At 34.2% G+C, this 25,554-nt stretch overlaps 1 protein-coding gene across 2 annotated transcripts in view; it reads right to left on the bottom strand.

Annotated features, from left to right (window-relative positions):
* LOC150109676 (low-density lipoprotein receptor-related protein 1B-like) overlaps positions 1–25,554 on the bottom strand; it is a 361,753-nt gene that overhangs the window by 67,482 nt on the left and 268,717 nt on the right. For both annotated transcript variants that reach the window (XM_090409647.1, XM_090409653.1), the window contains exons 20-22: positions 19,103–19,342; positions 18,506–18,707; positions 8,475–8,679 (exon numbers count right to left, since the gene is read on the bottom strand). In XM_090409647.1, the coding sequence (XP_090265773.1) occupies positions 8,475–8,679; positions 18,506–18,707; positions 19,103–19,342 (647 nt within the window). The remainder of the gene's footprint in view (positions 1–8,474; positions 8,680–18,505; positions 18,708–19,102; positions 19,343–25,554) is intronic.

The following is a 25,554-nucleotide window of genomic DNA, read 5'->3' as shown; positions in this document are numbered from 1 at the left end:
ATTCTACTAATGTTCTGCACCATATCCTCATAAGGCTACCCATCTTCTCTGTGAGTCCTTACATTTTCTTCATTCAGAAGCCCTTCAAATATATTCTCCATCTGTTTTTTATATACACATCCCTCCTTAATACCCTTCCTCCAGAATCTTTGATCTGCCTCACATGTAAGATGTCCTTCGATACCTTATTTCTACATTTTGCCAATCAATAAAGTTTTCTCTGTCCTTCCTTTGTTTCTAATTGATCATGAAGATCTTGATATACCATAGCCTTCGCAACAACTGTCTTGGCTTCTCACTTTTACTCTCTGTCCTCTTCCACTCTTGACTTGTCCCACTTCTGTTTTGCCTTCCTCTTAGCCATCACTACTTCTTCATCATCATCATCATCAAATTCCTGCCATGTACCCTCAAGGGGTGTACAGGATATGACAGTACTACATGAAAAAATTACATCATTACTAACTTCCTATCTACAATTTTCCTCCAAATCAGTCTGTTACTTGTCAAGACTCCAACATTATCAGATCTTATATTTCTATCATCTAAGGCACTTTGTACCGTATCAATCCACCTATATCTTGGTCTTCCTCTGGGTCGTTTTCCTGCCAACCTGGCAGAGAACACTTGTTTTGCTAATCTTTCCTCTCCCATTCTATTTAAGTGACCATACCATCTGAGATTAGCTCTGCTAACGCATTCCTGGATGCTGACAATGTCAAGTTCTTTCCTAATATCCTCATTTTTAATATGATATTGCCATTGATGCCATCTGTTCACGCCTCTAATCTTTCTCAGGACTCTCATATCTGCAGTCTCTAGTCTTTGGTCAAGTGTTTTACTTCTGACCCAGCTCTCAGATCCATAAGTTAAAATTGGTTTGAACACAGTCTTGTATACAGCTAATTTAGTGTTCCGACTAATTTCTTTCTTATTCCATATGAATTTATTCAATTGACTTCCCACGATACCAGCTTTGCTGATTCTGTTGTCTATTTCTATATTTAGTTTACCATCTTCAGTAAAAATTGTGCCTAAGTAGCTGAAATGTTTTACTTGTTCCACAGGTTCTCCATTCACAACACAGTTGACATTTTCAATGATTCTGCCTATTTTCATTATCTTTGTCTTTTTATTGCTGACCTTCATACCATATCTATTACAACAGCTATTGAATTTAGTCAGAGAATCTTGCAGACTTGTAGCGGATTTATTTAGAAGTATAACATCATCCACATAAAGCAAAGAGCTGACATTAACATCTCCAATTTTGATATCAGGTTTAATACCACATTCCTTCATAATGTGATCCATATAGATAATGAATAACAGAGGGGATAATGTACATCCTTGTCTCACACCAGATTTAACACTAAACCATCTTCCTGTACTTCCTTCAATTCTAACTGCTGACTCACAACTCAAATAAAGACTAAGTATTGCTTGATATAATGCCCCATTGACACCATATAACTGCAGCGTATTGAATAGCTTCTCACTGCTTCTTGTACATTATTATTCCACCACCACTTAACCCTCCTTCTGCTCTCTAATCTTTCTGGATGTTTCACCAAGCACCTCAATTACACCGTTTAGAATTGCTTTTGAATTATGTCTCCACCAATCTTGTACACTTTCTAGTCCATCCAAAATCCTCTCTCTAAAACAGTTCCTCACACTCTCTTCTTTTAAGTGAAACCACTTAACTGTCTTCCTCCCATGGCTTCCAAAGGTTCTTATCTTTGACTTTAAAGTCTGCGCACAGTTGCTCTGTTCGGATTACCTTATAATTTATTAAGATGTTTTCTTCTAGTCAAAATGTAGTCAATCTATGAACTGTTGTTGCCACTTCTAAATGTTATCGAATGTTATTCCCTCTTGCAGAAAAAGAAGTTCACAATTGCCAGATCAAACACTACCACGAAGTCCAAAATCCTCTCTTCTTCCTGGTTCATCATTTCCACTCCATGGTCGCCGTGCACCCTTTCATAGTCCCTATTCTGTCTTCCTATATGTCCATTCAAGTCTCCTCAGACAATCACCATCTTGTTTTCTTCCAGTTCCCTCATTTCTCCATCTAGCACGTACCAGAACTCATCTTTCTCTTCTGCTGTACAGCCAATTTGTGGGGTGTATGCACATAAAATGATCAGTTGCTCTTCTCCATGACTAGTTTCATTCGCATGATCATGTCATTCCTCCTACCCACTTCCAGTACCTCGTTCTTCATTCTGCCACACACCACAATTCCAACAGTACTTCTTCCCTCTTTATTCGCTCCAGAGTAGAACAATTATACCCATCTCCCAGTTCCTTTGCCTTTCCCCCTTCCACATTGTCTCCTGCATGCATAAAATGTCCAACTTCCTCTTCCTCATCATGTCTGTCGCGTCTCTTCCCCCTTCCAGTCATGCTTCCAACATTCAATGTTCCCACTCACAACATTCTCTCCACCTGCTGGGCTTGCTTTTTTAACCGCACCCGTCCTTGATGCGGTAGCCCTCGTCCACTTCTCGCAGCTGTAGGGCGATGTGGCTGCACGTCGCTTAAGGGGTACATCCTAGCCTTTGTATCACTTTTTTTTCGACTCATTTGATCATAATCAGAGCTGGCAGTGAAGTTTTACCACCGGATGTCCTTCCTGACATCAACCCTCGCTATTTATCTGGGCTTGGGACCGGCACCTAATGGGGGCTAGCTTGTCCCAATTGGTGGCTGCATAAGACAAAATGATATAGCAAGATAGGAAAGATTCACCTCTAGCTCATGAATACTCTACTAGCACTGGGGGGAAGGAGCAAGAAGAGAAGAAAGAAAGAAAGAAGGGGAGAGACCAGTCTACAGATAACATAACAGATGTATATTACATGAAGTAAGGCATGGTCCAGAATCAGGTACTTTGGGTTTGCCATGCCCATACTCACTAAAGTGAGCCTATGAGGACACAAAAATAAATAAACGATATTAAAAAAAAAAAAAAAATGCTAATAAAATGACTTTGGTTTTGGCATGCATTTGTTGTATGAATTTTGAATGAATGTCTTATCATTTATGTTTTTAAATTATCACATGCACTCTCTAACAAACATGATATTTCAAATTAAACTGTACACTTTTTCCAAGTTCCATGTTTCTCGTTGCTGCTAGCTGTAAAGAGATCTCTTTTGATTGATTTTAATCTTATGTGTCCAAATAATATCACTGCAAAAGGCATTTCCAAAGCATGTTTGAATAAATCTTACTTGTTACATTCCTCTGTAATTTACAAGTTTAATTTTGTATCCACTTTTTATAGATTTTGAATTATGCAATGTAGCCCACCATAAAATTGTTATACTTTCATATTTGGGCATTTCTGGTTGAATGTCATCTATTCTAGTTGCCTTTCATAGTTCAAGTTATAATGGCTTATTTTCAGTATACCATTATGTACTCTTCAAGCATTGCATTCCTCTTCAGTGTTTTCTTCTTCTGTTACGTGTGATTGCTTATGTCATTTAGCAATCTTTCAAACTACTTCAGAAACAGATATTATTCATGATATTATTATCCCAACTGTAAAAGAGATACCAAAGTTCTGGGTTCCTTTGCTATGGCTCCCACTGATGAGACCTCAATAAAGGTAAAAAACCTGTCTGGACAGTGGCCTTTTACACAATGCTTAAATAGCATTACCCACACCCAAAAGGATGTGTGCTTTGCATTACGTAATACTAAGGCAATTAATGCAAAGTCATCAAGCCTCTATAGACAAGTGGGTTAGTTATGAAGTATCTTCACAAACTTTGTTTGCTTACACTTGGATAAGGGATTCAATAAGAATATAATTTCTTGGCCTCCTTATTAGTTTGATCAATGGCAACAGAATAAGAGCTAGCTTGAGTTATGGGCATTGAAGTCCAAAAGGAGATAATTTGGTTAATTTGATTTCAGAAAATCAAGCTACAGAGATATGAAATCAAGAAACTAGTTGAATAATTTAAACTCTTTCATGTGGTAACATGAAATCAATAACTTAATCTGTTATGAATAACAACCATATAAGCCTTCAAAAGACAGCTTAAAACCATTCAGAACAGAATTTTGAATTCTTGATATTTCCAGTGTTTTTGCAAGTAGTAGTACAATGACAAATTTAAATTATTCTAAGAACTCCACATAGCAGTGGTGTTTTTTTTTTACAAATCAAATGAGCGTGCATCTTATGAATAATATGTGACCAATTTTTGGCTAATGTATTACAGATATAATTTTGTTTTGCCAAATTATGCCACTAGAAATGGTCTGATTGAAACCAAAACTGAAGACTCAAATTTTAACATCAAATTTAATTACATTCTATTCAGTCAGTGCAGAATTATTAATAAATTATTAATTTACATCATTCTGCAAAAAAAAATAAAATAAATAAATAAAATAAAAAAATATCCAATTTACACCAAAACTGGATCACTTGGATTTTTGCATGGGCACAAGAAATTCAAATTTTATTAAATTATATCTAGTAAAATGGAGTTATTATAATATATAAGTCAAACTTGTTTTATTCTTCTCAGGTGTGACAAATTGGGATAGTCCAATGAATTTTTGTACGGATTATAAATAATAAATCACAAAATAAGTACAGCCTGAGTAACAGAATAATATCCATATTATTTTGCATATTATATTATTAACAGAGTTCAAGACTGGTACGATCAATGTAAGATGCATCAATGGAAAAGAAATGCAACTAGCAAAAGAATTGGATAAGTACTACCAGATCGACATAAAAGGCATGTTGAAACAAAGAAGACAAAAACAGGTGTAATCTTTCTAAGCGACAAATACAAAATGTTATATTCAGACGATAACAATCAGGGAAAAGAGGGAGTAGCTATAGTATTCAACACTAAATAAGGGAATAATCTTGTTGAATGGCAGATAATACCAAGTAGAGTATGTAGGCAAATAGAATGGAGAACAGGACAATAAGACTTATTTATGCTTATGGTTCCCACATAAGGCTCTACTAAAGAAGAAATGAAGGAATTTTTTTGAGGAAAAGGAATGGAAATGAAAAAGGAAATGTTGGTCCTTGTTAAATCTAAACATGAGAGTAGAAAACGATTACTAGACATATAAAAATGTTTTGGGAAAATTGGGAGAAAAGATCAAAGCTAATAATAATGGTAAATGCCCACTGAATTTCTATTCAGGACATGGATTAGTTATTACTAATACCATGTTCCAACATAAAAATGTGCACAAATTAACATGGAGAGAAATATGCAAGGAATAAGAAAAGTCTCATTGATGATCACGAACCAGACATTGGAGATACAGTGGCAAACCATAAAGTAAACTTTGATTCAGCCAGAAAGACATGTGGTGAGGTAATCTGCAAGGATAGAAAAGTCAGAACTCCATGGTGTACTCAAGAAGTTAAAAAGGCAGTCAAGGAAAAGAAGAAAGAATATTGAAAGTTTCTGGTAAGTAAGTCAGCTTGTGCTCTAAGAGAATATAGAGAAAAATGTAAGAAAGCAAAGCACTATGTAAAACTAGCTATATATCAGGAAGATGGCAAATTGTTCTAGAGGCTATTGAAAAAGCTTAGAAATTGAGTTAAAAAATACTGTAAAGGGAATCATAGATGATAAAGGTTACATAAAAACTGAAGGTAATGATATTCTAGATGTCTGGAGTAATTACTTTCAAAGACTGCTAAATGAAACAAGTAGTATCAGCATGATGGTAGAAAACTGCCAGCAGCAATGCAATCAGGAATACATATCCATACTTGAAATAGAAAAAGTCATCAAAAACCTGAAATTGGAAAGGCAGCTGGAGTAGATGAAATTCCACTAGAAATGCTCAAATATGGTATAATTCAGAAGGCCTGGTCAGAGAGTTGACCAGATGACTGGAGCAGAGCTCTCATAGTACTCATCTAAAAAGAGAGAAATAAAATTGAATGTTGAGAATTAGAGTAATTTCCTACTGAATGTTCCTGGTAAGATTTATGCAAGTATTCTTGAGAAATGGAAGGGAAGCTTGGTGAAAAACAAGCTGAATCCAAGTCAAACGGTTCAGAAATCTTGGGACATAACGAGGATTTGTATTTAAGTTTTGTTGATCTGGAAAAAGGCATATTACAAGGTGCCTAGAGGAAAGCTTTTCAAAATATTACAGTTATATGGTGTAAATGAAACATATCAGGCAATACGTTATCTCTATTTAAGCTGTAAGAATTGAAGGAGGTACAGGAAGATGGTTTGATGTTAAATCAAGATTGCAACAAAGATGCACATTATCTCCACTGTTATTCATTCATATAAGGATCACATTATGAAGGAAAGTGATAATAAATTGATATCAAAATTGGCAACGTTAATTTTAGCTCTTTACTTTATTATAACAAGTTAGCAAGATTCTATGAGTAAACTGAATAACTGCTGTAATAAAATTGGTATAAAAGTCAGCAATAAAAAGAAAAAGTCAATGAAAATAGACAAAAACATTGAAAACATCAACTATATCCTGAATGGTGAACCTATAAAAATTTCAGCTATTTAGGTACAATACATAGTGAAGGCAGTAAATTAAATATGGAAATAGACAACAGAATTAGTAAAGCTAGTATAGTATGAAGCAGGGCTGCCGAGAAGGGGTGACATCTGAGACTTTTGTCAAGGGCCCGGCATTGAAAAGGCCCCGACATGTCACATAACTGTGTTTATAATGCATGGTTTTAATTCTCATAATAATACAACAATGATAAAGGATAATGGCATATCGAGAATGATACTGTGTTTTGTTTTAGACAGATGGATACGCTCTTTAGCTCGCCATGAGAGAGTCTGGAAGCCACTGATTCTCTCAGAGTGGATCACTGTAGTTATAATGGATGATGATGTCAATAGGCGTTCGTACAAGATTGTTGCAGTCAGCTGCGCTAGCAAGTAATTGCATCACAGTAATGTTCTCTGCCAGAAAGCTTAGTACTTGTTAGTATTTTGATAGACGAAGGTTTTGGAATTATTTGTAAAGTATGCAACTGTATAGTGTAGGCCGTGCACTAAAAAATAAAAGTAAGTATTTTTATTAATTTGATTTTTTAATTATTAAAATTATATTTTTAATAATAAATATTTGACCAACAGAAATGTATCATCATAAATCTGGAAATCAAAAACGAAAGGAGAAACTTGTGGTCCGGGCCCTACTTAAAAAAAAAGTGGGGCCCGGACCACAGACTTGTCACGGGCCCGAAAATTTCTCTCGGCAGCCCTGGTAGGAAGTCATCTGAATAAATTTATATGGAACAAAGAAATCAGTCAAAATATAGTATTTTGACTAATTTCTTTGACTAACAGCCTTGGCAGTGTTGAAACCAATTTTAACTTATGGATCTGAGAGTTGGATTAGAAATGAAACACTTGATCAAAGACTAGAGACCGCCGATATAAGAGTTCTGTGAAAGATTAATAGGAGATGGCATCAATTGCAGTGTCACATCAAAAATGAGGTTATTAGGAAAGAACTTGCCATTATTAGTAGAGGTGGTATAATCACTTAAACAGAGTGGGAGAGGAAAGATTAGCAAAACAATTATTCTTTGCTAGGTTTGCAGGAAAAAGACCCAGAGAAAGACCAAGATGTAGATGGATTGATACAGTAAAAAGCACCTTAAAAGACAAAAATATAAGATTTGGTATTAATATTTATGGCTATTTTGCCTATTTTTATTATATGAGGAATATCCCTTGTATTACATCATTGGCTTTTTACTGCAATTTACTTAAAACAATGCTATTTTAAAGATAAAGTAAGTGAAAAATATGGAAGGAATAATTTTTTGATAAACCTTTGTAGAATACTCAGGACTTATCTTTTTATGATGAACTCTAACCATCATCTAGAGTTCATTCTAAAGGCCCAAAGTTCAGTTATATAATTTCTATCAATATGATATCAATAATCCATAAAAAGATGGTCTTGAGGATTCTACAAAGGTATGTCAAAAATTATTCCTTCCATATTTTTCACTTACTTTATGTCTTTAAAATAGCATTGTTTTAAGTAAATTGGAGTAAAAAGCCAATGATGTAATACAAGGGGTACTCCTTAAGACAAATAATCAAAGTAGTCATAAATATTAATATCAATTTTAGAGAAGAAACATGGGAAATTTCCAGAAATAATATAAGATCTGATAATATTGGAGTCTTATCAGATAATAGATTAATTTGGACGAAAATTACTGATCGAAAGTTAGTGGTATAACTTTTTCACGTAATACTATCATAATTATCTTGTACATTTCTGAGGCTATATATATATCAGAAATTTGATGACGATGGTTTATATGGTTATGCATGCTTTGAAACATATCTGAAAAGAGCATCAATGGCTATTTTTTATAATGCTAACATTTCTGAATTCAAAACAGCATGATCTGAAATGAATGTGGGAGAGGGGATAAGAACACTAACCTTCATGCCTGTTCCATCAGTGTTACAGCTAGAAATACTATATTTATCTTGCACATCTGTCCAATAAAGTCGATGTACTGCATAATCCAGCGTCAATCCAAAAGGTTTGATAAGTCCTGAAACAATCACCTCTCTTCCTTCTCCATTTAGATGGGAACGTTCGAGTTTGGAATTCTTTAGATTATAGGTGGTCCAATATATAAATCTGAAATATAAGCAAAATTATATTCTTATACTAACTTGATACTTACACATTATGTATAAAAACAGCAGAAAATATTTAAACATAGCACCATAACCAATACCTTCAAGGCCAATTAATAGCTTTTCTGTCCATAGCTTGTGGCTGATTTATGGTCACAAGCCACCTAAATTGCTGGATGCGCGTCAAATAATGGATCGTTTCTCTAGCAGAACAGATGAAGGTTGCTAATTAGATATCTGGTCTAAAATTGGTATGAAGATTACATGTCTTCAGATAGATACTGGATATAGGAAATGCAAATAGCTTTTTGCTATGGTCTACATACCAAGAGCAAGAGGCAGAGAGCAACATATAATATCTACTTTATATTGATTGCAACACTGGAGAATGACGGTAGTTAGTTGTGTGTAGTGAGGCTATATATAGATGGTTTTTTTTTTTTTTTTTTTTTTTTTTTTTTTTTTTTTTTTTTTTTTTGGGGTAATGGTTTTAGGTTTTAGTGTTGCTTCTTGAGTTGTAATCTAAATGTTCTGTAATGAACAGTCCAATCTAATTGCTTATTAATTTACGTAACAAATGCATAGTGGAAATAGAGCAACCAATCTCCAAAACACTGATGGATGAAATAAGTTAAACTTATAGATTAATATTTATTTTGACAAGATGATATAAATTCACTTCACAGTAGTGAATTAATCATCATCTCTATTAAAAGTGGAAGCAGTTCTTTATGCAGGTCACTAATAGTATTATTTGTTCTGGAGGATATTGAAAGGCATTAATTTGTTCTTGAAATAAAGCAGAACATGAGGAATTGGATAAGTACCAGATCGATATAATAGGGGTGAATGAAACAAAAAAGACAAAAACTGGTGAGATCTTTCCAAGCAATCAATACAAAACGCTATATTCAGGCAATAACAATAAGGGAAAAGAAGGAGTAGCAATAGTATTCAACACTAAACTCGAGGCTAATCTTCTTGAATGGCAGACAATATCAAGTAGAGTGATGTGGGAAAATATCAGAATGGGAAGTGGACAACGAAACTTATTTGTGCCTATAGTTACACCGAAGATTCTACTAAGGTAGAAGTGAAAGAAATTTTTAAGGCTCTGGAGAAATCAACTGACACAATGGAAAAAGTTGGTCCTCATTAGGGATCTAAATAGTAGAGTAGAAAATGACTGTCAGATATACAGAAATATTTTGGGAAAATTTAGAGAAATGAGCAAAGCAGCTAATAATAATGGAAAATACCTGTTGGATTTCTTCTCAGGAGGACATGGACTGGTTATTATTAACACAATGTTTCAACATAAAAATTGTGCACAAATTCACATGGAGAGAGGATGCAAGGAATAAGCTCACTGACTATGTTATTCTTGATAGTGATGTTTTCTCCATGGTGCAGGACACTAGTGTACAGAGGATTTGAAATTGGAAGTGATCACCATTTAGTCTTGAGCAGGATAAAATTGCATTTCATATTGAAAAGAAGAAAATTTAAAGTTTTAAAACAAATAAAAGTTGAGCAGCTCTCAGATCTGAACTGTAGACTAAAATTAACAAACATTATTGAAGAAAAAAATGAAAGAGCTTGAAAATAGGAACTAAACCTTGGAGATTCAGAGGCAAGCCCTGAAAGAAAACACTGATTCGGCCAGAGAAGCATGTGGCGAGGTTGTCTGTAAGGATAGAAAAATCAGAACCCCATGGTGGACACAGGAAGTTAGAAAGGCAATGAAGGAAAAGAAGAAAGCATATTGAAAGTCCCTGCCAAATAATTCTTGTGCTCTTAGAAAATACAAATGTAAGAAATATTGTGTAAAACTAGCTAAACAAAAGTCATGGAAAGGCTTTCGGAAGAACATAGAAAATAAAATAAACCAAGCTCAGAAATGGGGAAAAGAGTGCTGTAAAAGGAAAATTATAGATGATAATGTATGGATTTTGATGTATGGAGTAATTACTTTGAAAAATTGCTAAATGAAACAAGCAGTGATGACAGCACAGTGGTAAAAAAACACTCCGACATGCAATCAGGAATACATATATTTGAAGTAGAAAAAAGCCATCAAAACCTTGAAATGTGGAAAGGCAGCAGGAGTAGCTGATATTTGTCTAGAAATGCTCAAGTATGCAGGTATAAAAGTCTTGAAGATGCAGCACTGCATAGTTCAGAAGGCCTGGACAGAGGGACGAATTCCAGATAATTGGAGTAGAACTCTCATACTACCCATATATAAAAAAGGGTAATAAAACTGAAGTTGATAATTACAGAGGTATTTTCCACTGAGTGTTTCTGGTAAAATATATGCAAGTATTCTAGAGAGATGGTTGAGAAGAATTGTGGAAGGGAAGCTTGATGCAAGGTGGATTCAGGGCATATAGAGCTATCAGAATCAGATTTTCACTTTACAACAAACAGTTGAGAAATCATGGGAATATAACAAAAAGATCTGTATTTAAGTTTTGCAGATCTGCAAAAGGCATGTGACAAGGTGCCAAGACAAAAGCTGTTCAAAACGCTACAGTTATATGGTGTCAATGGGGCATTATATCAAGCAATACTTAGTCTTTATTTGAGTTGTAAGTCAGCAGTTAAAATTGATGGAAGTAAAGGAAGATGGTTTGATATAAAAACTGGTGTCAGACAAGGATACATTATACCCTTGTTATTCATCTATATGGATCACATTATGAAGGAAAGTTTTGATATCAAAATTAGAGATGTTAATATCAGCTCTTTGCTTTATGCAGATGATGTTATACTTTTAAATAAATCCAGTACAAGTTTGTAAGATTCCCTGACTAAATTGAATAACTGTTGTAATAAATTTGGTATGAAAATCAGCAATCAGCAAAAGACAAAGACAATGAAAATATCAACTACATCATGAATGGAGAACCTATAGAACAAGTAAAACATTTCAGCTACTTAAGGCACAATTTTTAGTGAAGACTGTAAATGAAATATGGAAATAGACAACAGAATCAATTTTACAAAGCTGGTATGGTAGGAAGTCAACTGAATAAGTTTATATGGAATAAAAAAGAAATTGGCCAAAACACTAAATTAGCTGTATACAAGACAATGTTCAAACCAATTTTAACTTATGGATCTGAGAGCTGGGTTTAGAAATAAAACACTTGACCAAAGACTAGAAACCACAGGTATGAGTCATGAGAAAGATTAAGGGTATGAACAGATGGCATCAGTGGCAATATCATATTAAAAATGAGGATATTAGGAAAGAACTTGATATTGCTAGCATCCAAGAATGCATTAGCAGAGCTAATCTCAAGTGGTATGGTCACTTAAACAGAATGAGAGAAGATTAGCAAACCAAGTGTTCTCTGCCAGGTTGGCAGCAAAAAGACCCAGAAGATCAAGTACAAAGTGCCTTAGAATAACAGAAATATCATCATCAACATCAAATTCCTGCCATGTACCCTCAAAGGGTGTAGAGGATATAATAGTACTACATGAAAAAAATTACATCATTACTAACTTCCTATCTACAATTTTCCTCCAAATTAGTCTGTTACTTGTTACTCCAACATTATGAGATCTTATATTTCTATCATCTAAGGCACCTTTGTACCGTATCATCCCACCTATATCTTGGTCTTCCTCTGGGTCATTTTGCTGCCAACCTGGCAGAGAACACTTGTTTTGCTAATCTTTCTTCGCCCATTCTGTTTAAGTGACCATACCACCTGAGATTAGCTCTGCTAACCCATTCCTGGATGCTGACAACGTCAAGATCTTTGCTAATATCATCATTTTTATTATGATATTGCCATTGATGCCATCTGTTCACGCCTATAATCTTTCTCAGGACTCTCATATCTGTGGTCTCTAGTCTTTGGCCAAGTGTTTTACTTCTGACCCAGCTCTCAGATCCATAAGTTAAAACTGGTTTGAACACTGTCATGTATACAGCTAATTTAGTGTTCCGACTAATTTCTCTCTTAGTCCATACGAATTTATTCAATTGGCTTCCCACCATACCAGCTTTGCTGATTCTGTTGTCTATTTCCATATTTAATTTACCATCTTCACTAAAAATTGTGCCTAAGTAGCTGAAATGTTTTACTTGTTCCACAGGTTCTCCATTCACAACACAGTTGACATTTTCAATGATTCTGCCTATTTTCATTGTCTTTGTCTTTTTATTGCTGACCTTCATACCATATCTATTACAAAAGCTATTCAATTTAATCAGAGAATCTTGCAGACTTGTAGCGGATTTATTTAGAAGTATAACATCATCCGCATCCATCTCCAATTTTGATATCATGTTTAATACCACTTTCCTTCATAATGTGACCCATATAGATAATGTACATCCTTGTCTCACACCAGATTTAACATTAAACCATCTTCTTGTACTTCCTTCAATTCTAACTGCTGACTTACAACTCAAATAAAGACTAAGTATTGCTTGATATAATGCCCCACTGACACCATATAACTGCAGCGTATTGAATAGCTTCTCTCTTCGCACCTTGTCATATGCCTTTTCCAAATCGACAAAACTTAAATACAGATTTCTGTTATATTCCCACGCTTTCTTGACTATTTGTCGTAAAGTGAAGATCTGATCCTGCCAGTCTCTATTTGGCCTGAATCCAACTTGTTCTTCACCAAGCTTTTCTTCCACAATTCTTCTCAACCGTTTCTCAAGTATACTTGCATAGATCTTGCCAGGAACACTCAGTAGGGAAATACCTCTGTAATTCTCACATTCAGTTTTATTTCCCTTTTAATATATGGGTACTATGAGAGCTATACTCCAATCATTGGGAATTCGTCCTTCTGTCCAAGCTTTCTGAACTATGCAGTGAGGCCACTGTAAGACTCTTATACCACCATACTTCAGTATTTCTGGTCAAACATCATCTATTTCTGCTGCCTTTACACATTTCAAGCCTTTGATGGCTTTTTCTACTTCAAGTATGGATATATATTCCTGACTGCATGCCTGGTCAGTGTTTTTTACCACTGTGCTGTTATCACTGCTTGTTTCATTTAGCAGTTTTTCAAAGGAATTACTCCATACCTCAAGGATATGTTGTTCTCCCGTTTTCATGTCACCTTTATCATCTCTAACTCCTTTTACAGCACTCTCCCTCTATTCCTAAGCTTCTTCAACAACTTCCAGAATATTTTGCCACCTTCTTGATATTTATTTTCTATATTCTTGCCAAAGTCCTCCCATGACTTTTGTGTAGCTAGTTTTACACAGTGCTTAGCATTCTTGCATTTGTCTCTATATTCTCTAAGAGCACGAGCTGACTTATTTGACAAGAACTTTTGATATGCTTTCTTCTTTTCCTTCACTGCCTGTTTAACTTCCTGTATCCACCAGGGAGTTCTGATTTTTCTATCCTTGCAGACAACTTCACCACATGCCTCTCTAGCTGAATCAATCAGGGCTTTCTTCAAGGCTTGCCACTGAATCTCCAAGGTTTGGTTCCTGTTCTCAAACTCTTTCATTTTTTCTTCAATAATCTTTGTGTATTTTAGTCTACAGTTCACATCTGAAAGCTGCTCAACTTTTATTCGCTTTAAAACTTTCTTACATGTTATTCTTTTCAATATGAAATTCAAATTTATCCTGCTCAAGACTAAATAGTGATCACTTCCAATTTAAAATCCTCTGTACACTCTGGTGTCTTACACCAGGGAGAAAACATCACTATCAACAATAACATAGTCAACTAGACTTTTCTTATTCCTTGCATCTCCTCTCCATGTGAATTTGTGCACATTTTTATGTTGGAACATGGTGTTAGTAATAACCAGTCCATGTCCCGAGCAGAAATCCAACAGATATTTGCCATTATTATTAGCTTTGCTCTTTTCTCCAAATTTTCCCAAAATATTTTTGTATGTCTCACAATCATTTCCTACTCTGCTATTTAGATCCCCAACAAGGACCAACTTTTCCTTTTTCATTGTGTCAGTTGCTTTTTCTAAAGCCTCAAAAAATTCCTTCCTCCACTTCTACCTTAGTAGAACTTTCTGTGGGACCATAGGCACAAATAAGTCTCATTGTCCAGTTCCCCATTCTCATATTTGCCCACATTACTCTACTTGAGACTGATTGCCATTAAAGAAGATTAGCCTCGTATTTTGTGTTGAATACTATGGCTACTCCTTCTTTTCCTTGATTGTCATTGCCTGAATATAACATTTTGTATTTATTGCTCAGAAAGATATCACCAGGTTTTGTCTTTTTTGTTTCAGTCACCTCTATTATGTCGATCTGGTACTTATCTAATTCCTCAGCTAACTCCATTTCTTTGCCATTCAGGCTTCTTACGTTGATAGTAACGATCTTTAATTCTGGTGATGTTGAGTTGGGGTTTGTTTTTAGATTTGATAACAGAAATATAAGATCTGATAATATTTCAGTCTTGACAGATAAACAGTTTGATTTGGTGGAAAATTTTTGAAAAAAGTTAGTAATGATGTTCACGTAGTACTGTCATAATATCCTGTGCACCCCCCTTGAGGGTACATGTCAGGAATTTGATGATAATGATGATAAAGCAGAAGTTTCATTTTTGTCTGAAAATTTAGCTTTAGTATATAACAACAGTACTATTTCAATATTGTTTAATGAAGGCTAGCATGTTAAACTGACATGTATTTCACTGGATAATTTTCATTCAAATATTCAAAGGCTAAGGTGCTGACTATTATTCATTACATAAGACCTAGTTATATGTCATTAAGTCAAAAGATATAACAAAAATGAAATTCGTTATGCTGATAGTGTTTCACCACATTCAAAACGACATCAGTAGGGAAAAAGCATTTATTACAGAATACAAAACATGAAAATTAAGTTTAACAGAACAAATTGTAATAGTCAAATATACAACAGACAGGAATGAGAATTTCCAGCCTGGACCTTTCTGGGATGGATAGATATTATTTCGGTAACGTCAATGGGAGGTTACACTATCATGGCAGGCACACTTAACCCCTTAACATACAAAGACGTCTGTGACACGTCTTTTGTTTATTGCACCAAAATTAATTTTGAATTTTGGTTTCACATATAAATACAACCAAATATAGATGATAGACGATCTTGTGCCTATTTCCTTTCAGCTGAGAAAAGTTGCGTGTATCGGCTATTTCGTGTGCATTTGCACAAATTCATCATTATTTTTCAAATAATGATGAATTTGATCCAGCAAATCACCCTCGCCCAAAAAATTTGCAGTAAAACGACCGCTTTCTGATTTTTAATTGGTAAGTTAAGGGGTTAACCATGTCTATCACAATAAATTTGAAGGTATTTACCCTCCTAACATTCACAATGCATTCCACTTATCAAGAACTCTCCATGTAAAAAAGCCTAATCCTTTTTTATATATAGCTATACATTTTAAAGGAATGTGAGCACTAAGCATTATACAGTGGCTAACACATGTATAAAAATTAGGATTTATTAAACTCCAATATATTTCATCCTATGTCAAGGACATCATCATGGAGAGAAGAAAAGGTCAGTCAACATTTACAATGTGAATCATAAGATGAGTCATGCTGCATGTGTTTAGCATGTCTTGGTCACAGCCAAATTAACAGGAGAATGCACTATTAGAGTTCAAAGGAAAGCAATGGACTGCTGTTGCAATTCAAATACAAGGTTACATTTATAATTACAAAAATATTAAAAAAAAACTATGAACAGTTAATGGCAATTATTTCCCACACCTTTCTGAAAGACATGCAATCAGAATGACTAAGATTCAGATGATATTGTGAAATAACAAAGTTGACATGAGCAGGACACCTGACAAACACCAGTCACAAGATTTCAAGGAACAGATGATCAAACTTAAATCTGCTGGAATGAAGAATCTTGGTTTAATTCTAAAGGACTTCCTCTGGTGTGAATGACATGGTCAGCAAGACCAGACTTCTCAGATTATAAGAATTTAATGTAGTCCTGATATATTTGGATTCTAATCCTAGAACAACCCACCTGTCCAAAATAACAAAGTTGACATGAGCAGAACACTTGACAAACACCAGACAAAGAAAGAGGTGATAATTTATCTGTGATAGATGTTAGAAAAGAAAATTTCCAGGGTGGTTGAAGGTGTACATGCAAAGAACCCATGCTACGTGCTTTAAGGTAGGGAGGGTATAGAAATTCTTTTTACGTCAAATTGCCACCTGGTGGGTGGCAATTTGACGTAATTGAGGGATGACATTGATCAATAATTTTCTGTGTGGTAATTTTGTTATATCCATTAGTAATCAATATTTTTCTTTTACTTAATTCTTCCAACAGAAGGAAATCAGAAGAACAGATTGTAGCTTTGATTCATGGATGATATCTTCACAGTTTTGGTCCAATGCAGAGACAGAACGACTGCAATTTCTGGATAAAATAAACTCCATGCACGCTGCTGTTGAGTTCACTACTGAACATGCATCCAACAAAAATAGTCTTGGTTTTCTAGATACTTTAAAACAGTACTAAATTTTCTGTTAATAGAAAACCTTCTTTCACTAGCAGATACATCCATCCATCCCTCCTTCACACCATCCTCACATCCTCTGGCACTACAAAGGATGCCAACTGGGATGACCTCCGGAATTTCTACTCCTTTCCTTGGTCTCCCTGCTGTTTCCAACTGACCCTAACACCTATTTGTGAACAAGTTACAGAAATTATTCTCACTGGCATGAAGACCTTCATCCTCAATTCAAGATAATCCTCATCCACTTTTCTAAGCCCTAATTCAACCAAAAGCGTGCCAAAGCAGTTGAAGAAAAAAATTTAGCTTACTGCAAGTGGTTTTCTTTGAAAACTCCAGCTTCATACTCTGCCTACACCAAAGGCACACAGCATATGCAAATCTGATTTCATAAAGGTCATCAGCCAAAAACTTGCCTCCTCTTCAAATAGAAGCCATGCCTTCTGGTCTCTCACTAAGGACATTAGATGCAACTTCTGCTCTCCTGATCATCCAAAGATAAAGCTGACTTCCTGGCATCACACTTTACCTCAATCTATAGTGATGCCTCAATCAATCTACATTGATGAGCAAGGAAAATCACCTCCTACCATACCAGAATCCACGCAATATGCCTCCTTTAGTTTTTCAACATAAAGAATCAGGAAACCACTAAAAAAAAAAGCTTGGATATTAAAAAGTCTTCTGGTCTAGATAGAACCCCCCCTTCATTGTTCTCAAACATTGTACTCCAGAGCTAACACCCATCCTACATCATCTCGACAACCTATTATACATAGCTGATGCTTATCTCAATGTATGGAAGCAATGTTATATCCAGCCTATTTCAGAAATAAGAGATGTAGAAGTCTATCATCAAACTATGAGCCTATTGGCATCATTTCTATTCTCTCCAAAATAATGGAGAAAGTCATCAGTAGCCAACTCTTCCAGTACTTAGAGGCCCACTAATTAACCAGCAACCACCAATATGGATTCTGTTATTAAATCCATAACTTACCAAGACAATGAAGTTTGAATAATTTTGAAGGTGTAATAGAAATCATGCAAAAATTTTTAAGTGACTACACCTTCACCCTCTGTAAATTAAAAATTCATATAATTAGGTCAGCATCATTAAATACTTTTTAAATAATTTTAAATAATTAAATACATTAATTAAATCATTTTTGCTTCAAAATTAACAAGTTTTCATAGTTGAATTCCAAAATAAAATAGGAGAGGAAACAATTATATTTTCTGGTTTCTACATGGAGATGTAAGTAGTGACCGAAGGTTAAGAAGGGTTCTAATTACAAAAGTTTTACCTACCCATTACAGCCATCAGCAACAATATTCTGTGGTTTATCTTCTGGGTCCAATTTTAAAACAATTTCAGCTTCTGAAGGTAATACCACCCCCTCAGTGATATCCACTTTTAAATGACATATTGAAGGCATGGCAGTATCTGTCCAGTATAATTCACCATGAATGCTATCATATGAAAGTCCTCTTATCATTTTTTTTCTGTTATCTGTTTTTAAAAAGATGGATAAAAGTTCATTTTTGAACCAGCATAATCATAATTTTGTCTTAAAAATGTATGAACAAATGTTTTATATACAGTAAAAAATCTGAATTTTTTGCTTTAAAATTTTTCTTGGGATTGTATTATAAGCAAAGTATAATGCATTATATATTAAAGCAAGTATTTTTTAAAGACACAATATCAAGACTCAATTGCTATTAAAAGCAGTCAGCAGCCCTGAGCATTAAAGAATTCAACATTTTAACAATGATTTCAGGGTGTAGAATGTCAACTGCTAAAGTGGCATTCTAAAGTTTTATTTAAACTTTTTTTAAAATTAAAATATTTATTAAAATGTTTGTTAAAATTATGGCAGACTGAAATATAAGTTCTAAGCATACCTGAAAGCAATGGTGTAAAATTCTTGCCATCTACACCAATGCTGAAAAGATAAGGACTTTGAATGTCATCAGTGAAGAATATCCTTTGGTTCTGCATATCATATGCTATTTCTGCCAAATGTTGCAACTTTTTGAATGGAGGTTCAAGAGGTGGAAAGGGTTTATTATGATCTAATGGATTGTCCAAAAAATAGCTGCTTATTTTGTTTTCATTTGCAATCAAAAGGAATGATGTGTGTCCTATGAGAAAGTACAATAAATAATAAAAACAAATTATTGATTATAATCATAAGCCTGTTATTTTATCTAAGTAATATAATGCTGTTTTTGGTGTATGTTTGGAGTCTATTATTGCATTCTAAAGGTAAGCTTTTACTTTGAAATGACATCTTGCAAGCTCAGTTTAATTCAACAGACTAACTGTTATATTCAATATAACAAAGTTGTTTCTCAAATATAACACTGGAGATCTAAAAAAATATTCATTTGGAAGAAAATTGTTGATATAAAACTGTTAATAATGAAAACTTAAATGTGATAGATTATTATGAAATCCTGTATATTCCTTGTGGACAATATCAGAAATGATTAGATAATGAATATATATTCCTATAAATAAAACATTAAAACATATCTTGACAGGGGTTTCTGCTCAGCCTTCTGTTATATTGATTAAAGGTTTGTACTTTAAATAATTCAAACTTAGCAGAATTTAAAATAGGCATCATTGACATAAGAATCAATGAAAAATAAGTGGAATAGTGATACACAAACATGGTATTCACTCTCGCACCAATATTAAATTTTAATAACTAAAGATACAAAATAATGGGACTATTTAGCAAAAATTATATTGCAAAATCTTGTTCAGATCATCTTGCTGTATCCATTAAAGAAGAGTATGGAGTGAGGTAAAGAAGTTCTTTATTTCTCTTCTCTATGTTACCGGAGATGTGCATCAAAACAACAACATTGTAGTTACTAAAGTGGATAAAGAAAATGCCATGTTTGTCAAAGATTCTGAGGAATAAACCACCAAAATGAATAACTTACTAGATGAAAAACACCTACATCACACTATATTCAGATTCCACTCACTTGGCATGCATACACACAAGACCGATGACTTGATAAAAAGACAACTAGTTAGAAGTAAGCAAATGTCTCACTTCCAAGAATATAAGGAGCCTCAAAGAAGTACCTTGAAGACACTGCAGATGCACAAGATTCATCTACCTCCAATCCTGCCTAATATCCATCTCTTCTGGTAGCACTGCACATAGGAAAAACTGAATCATTCGTCAAGAACAGCTTAAACTTCATTGAGAAAATGAAGGAAATAGTAATAAAATTATTTGAACTTCTAGCAAACTCAGATGTTACTGTTAAATTTTATGGTTGTCATCGTCTGCTGCTGCATTGTAAAATTTTTCTTCCTCATTCTTATTGACCTATATCTCAAGTTCAACTGTGCCTTGGTTAACCATATATGTGCTGCGCTCCCAACACCCTATGTCTTTGCTAACTCTATGCTACATTACTCTTAATATTGCTTTAATCTTAGAAATATATACACGTTTGCACAAGAATAATGTTTAATTTGCCAAATATTTCTATATCTATATCAAAAATTTGGGAAAGTTTAATCAGGATAACACTTTTTTTTTTTTTTTTTGTAAATTTCCTATATTAGTCTAATGTTATTTAAGATTATTATATGAATTTCTGAATTAATATCTTTAATTATGACTAAAAATGTTTACTCTTCTAATACTTAGCGATATGATATCACGCGGCTTGTTCTATGTGTGATCAATTGTTCGTATTCCACTTTGTTTTTTTAAACTATTCCTATGTAGCCACTGAAGATGGTCTGTAATATTCAGACCGAAATATTTGGCAAATTAAACATTATTCTTGTGCAAACATGTATATATTTCTAATCATTATGTAACAAGTATCATTAAAAAATCAAATCTTACTTTAATCAGATTAGCTTATATCTCACTGTTAATCCTACTTAATCTTATTTCCTGTTCCCACTGCTAGTAAACAGACTAAGTTTTCACCCTATCTACGATATACAGATTACCAATTCTCGCACTAATCAATCAGAAACCCCCCCCCCCCCAACTGCGCCCTTCCAATTGAACTAATGTAGTTTGAGAATTAAGATAAAGAATACAAGCAAGATCATAGTTAATACACATATTTTCCTATAGCAAGTAGTAGCGATTCTCAATCTAAAGTGCATGCAGGTTTTTTTTTTTTAGAGATAGTGCATTGGCAATTGATCAGGCAAGGTAGTTAAACAAAACATTTTATTTTAAGTAGAAAGTTTTTTATTTTAAAGTTATTTTAAGCTAGTATGAAAGTACAATACACACATTTAAGGGGAGAGGAAGTCTCTATTAGCCTATTCAAGTAAGTACACAGTAGCTATAATGTACAATTAAGAACTATGCACATAACAATTACTTAATTCCTTCTATTATATGTACAAATTTACAATCCATATACCCTTTTGTAACCACAACTCATTATTCAACATTTCACTAACAAATACCTGTAAGCACCCTTATTACACATACAAATTTCAATTGTGTTGTTCATAAACATTAACAAAATGTGCTTACTTACAGTAACCTTTCACACACACACACACACACACACACACACACACACACACACACACACACACACACACACACACACACACACACACACACACACACACAGAGTTCGGACAATTGAACGTGGCTTGGAAGATGTGACAGTTCTCGCTCTGGGAATTACTAGACAAGGTTGGAGTGATTCTTCCGTCGGTACTGCCGCTGCAATTTCTCATCGATAATGGAAAGGAACTGCCAAAGTCTGTTATGACCATGAGTAGTAGCACTCTCCTAGCACATCCATACATTCAAACAGGAGCTGCATCGAAAATGGCCTCGTCTCCACACACACCTGGAACTCTGTTCTCCGGGAAAGGACAAACTTGAAACCTGGCCCATCTCAGTCCTATTTTATATCTTCTCTAATCCTTTGTTACTACGTTATAGTTTCCAAGATTGCCTGCCAGCATGATGATGTCACTTCAGCTCCCTCTGCTTGCGTGCATATTTTTATGTTCGCAAGACTTTGTGAACGTTTGTTTTTGCTTAGTCATCGTCCTAATCTCTGTTAATCCCCTCTTTTCCGTTTTACATACAACTTAATGGAAATTATTTTATGCATTTTACAGAAAAATTATTACATTTATTTAATTACCACAAAATTCTATTTTATATATGTTTGGAACCGATTTAAAGATACCAAACCAACTTTTACGATCCATTCAAGAAATATATATATACAGTCATAACCCCGACTTACATGAGTCCGAAGTTACGTGGTTTCATATATGTACGTATTCCCGTCCCGCTTCATGCCTCACCACTAGTTGTATCTTTCCGGCACCGGCCGCATTTGCCAGTGTCGCACATGCTGTGAACAAGCACTGACGTGTTTCGCGCAGTCTCCATTCATACACGATTTTTATAGTTTACAAGCCTCGAGTTTGTTTAATGTTATGTTCTTGATAAAAATTTTATCACATAAAAAATAATAATGTCGTCCAAAGGAAGCAAGTCCAATTCTTCTACAGCTAGCAAGAAAAGAAAAACATTGACTTTGGAAACAAAACTCAACATTAAGGATCTTGAAGGCAGAATGAAAATTTGTGAGCAAGCTAAGAAGTTTGATCTACAGGAATCCACAGTAAGAACAATCATAAAAGAAAGGTTTACAGATTTTGGAGGACATAGACTCTAACGAAGAACGAATTGTAGTCACAAGGTAAGGAATAAAAAAATCATTAGCTTGCTATGAAGAAATTTTATGTGACAAGAAAAATACATTATGCCATCAGATGAATCTATTAGATTTTATGAAACCATTGACATCGAAATAACTTTTTTTTTTTATGTAAGAAAAACTACAATTATGATTATATTTCTTAAAAAATATAGGTGTTTTTGTAAACCTCTGGTCCCAATTAACTAATATTTTGTATGTTTGTATGCAAAATTATACCCGAGTTACGCGAATTCGACTTGCATGCTTTTTGTTGGTCCCACCTACCGCATAACTTCGGGATATGACTGTATATATATATATATATATATATAGGAAATAAAATAGCAGTTAAATTAGAACACATCTCAGAATGGAAAGATATCAAGAGAAGTATGACAAGAATGTACCCTCTCACCTCTGCTTTTCAATATATATATATAAATAAAATTATAACAATCTGGAAACAGTATAACCCATTTGGTATACAAATAACTTCACAAATGAAGATATTTGTACACTACTATTTGCAGATAATCAAATAGTATTAGCTACATCAGAAGATGATTTACAAAGATCATTAAAATCATTAAACGATATCTCAAAACAATATAATATGACAATATCTAAAGAAAAAACAAAAATAATGGCATTCAAAGGAGAAAACCCAATAAGAAGTAAAATAGTGATAGATAATAAAATATTAGAACAAGTAAATACCTTCAGATACTTGGGATGTGATTTATCATATGAAGAAGAAAAAGACACCAAAATATCAAACTTTGTAAAAGTAAATGGCATAATAAATAATATATTTAAGTCATCCCTAGTACAAAAACACACTAGAATCAGACTATATAATGTCTTGTCAAAACCAACTCTACTATACGGAAGCGAAACACAAAGTTACTTATATAAATATACATATAAATTAAAATGAAACAGTATGGATGGTGACCAATAAATGCTGCAATTAATTATTTAGAGTCCTGTTACCACACAGTCAGGGTTTGCTGGAAAACTAGGACTAAGTGGGCTGAATGTGTGCCATCCAAATTCTTGGGATTTTTATGCCACCATTATTGTTAAGAGATAAGGATGGTTAATCAAAATTTCACAGGTTTCTTTAAATTTCCTTTGTATGATATAAAGAACATGTACTTTTCCAATCAATCTGGAATAGGGTGTTAAGAGATCTGAGAGGCCACCTTCACCAAAACTGTTAAATTTAATGTTTTTTATTTATTAATTTATTTTTTAATTTTACCGACAGGGATTGTACATCCAGTATCACCAATACAAATGCATTAGATATGACAAACCCCCAGGGTGAACCAATGGGGATCCTTAGAGGAGTTTAAGTTAATGTTTCTTAATTTTGTAGGTAGTTTAGAAGTGGCATTAAGATTATTATAGTGCAGAATTTTTTTTTGTAGAATTCAGGGGCTTAAGAAAATCTGTACAACTGTCAAATGTCAAAGCTGTATAACTGAGAGGAGACCTCCATATAACCTTTAAAGGAATGCAGAGAACAGACCTCTTTTCAATTTTGTAGAACCTTCTGTGGGATCACATTGGCACAAATAAGTCTCATTGTCCAGTTCTCCATTCTGATATTTGCTCACATCACTCTACCTGATATTGCCTGCCATTCAAGATTATCCTCGTATTTTATGTTGAATACTACAGCTACTAATTCTTTTCCATTCTTTCCAGGATTGTTATTGCCTAAATATAACATTTTGTATTTATTGCTTAGAAAGATCTCACCAGTTTTTTTTGTCTTTTTTTTTTCCCAGTTACCCCTATTACATCAATCTGGTACTTATCCAATTGTTCAGTCAGCTCCATTTCTTCACCATGCATGCTTCTTATGTTGATAGCACAAGTCTTGAACTCTGGTCATGTTGAGTTGGGATGTGTTTCAGGACTTGTTCCAGTAGCTGACTTTTCTCTGTTCTCCATGGTTCCCTTGTAAAAACAATGGGGGGGTTGTTTAATCAGATGATGCTCCAGCCAGCATGAAATTCTGTCATGTTATACCATCATTTTACAACATGGTTAAAGCCAATAAGAATACAATTTTGTTGGCTAAATCCCATCCCATCCTAGTTCATTCAGTATCCAGTGAGATCTCTAACTGAATGCACCATGAGAAGATAAGGATTGTTTTCCAGGAGGTAGAAACATTGGATAAGAAAAGTATATGAGGAGGTAGAAGAAATTGGATAAGGAGTATGCGACCAGAGTTGGAAGCAGTAGTTGGCACAAATGATTTGACTGGTAACGAGAAGAATATAAGGATGTCAGGAGGCTGTTAAGGAGAGTAAAAAATAACAGTGGTAATTAAGATAGTGTGTTGCCCAGGTATAATAATGATGAGTTGAGAAGACGAGTGAAGATAGTGAATGGTGTGCTAGAAGAGTTGTATAAGAAGAAAGTCCATTTTATGAATATGTAAGAGGAATTTGAGACATGAATAGTTGTGTAAAAGAGATGGGCTACCTTTAAATGGATTTTGTGAGTCAGTTGTAGAAACTGTTGCAGCAAAAGAAATGACTGAAGTGAATGGGAGACCTGAGTAAAGAGAATGAAAGAGAAGGAACACAAGACAGACAGGG

This window comes from Typopeltis vanoorti, chromosome 2, assembly GCF_054136105.1.
Source record: "Typopeltis vanoorti isolate ZY-2024b chromosome 2, IOZ_Tvanoo_1.0, whole genome shotgun sequence".
NCBI lineage: Eukaryota > Metazoa > Arthropoda > Arachnida > Uropygi > Thelyphonidae > Typopeltis > Typopeltis vanoorti.
The sequence above is the reverse complement of the archived record's forward strand: the minus strand, read 5'-3'. Positions and strand labels throughout refer to the sequence as shown.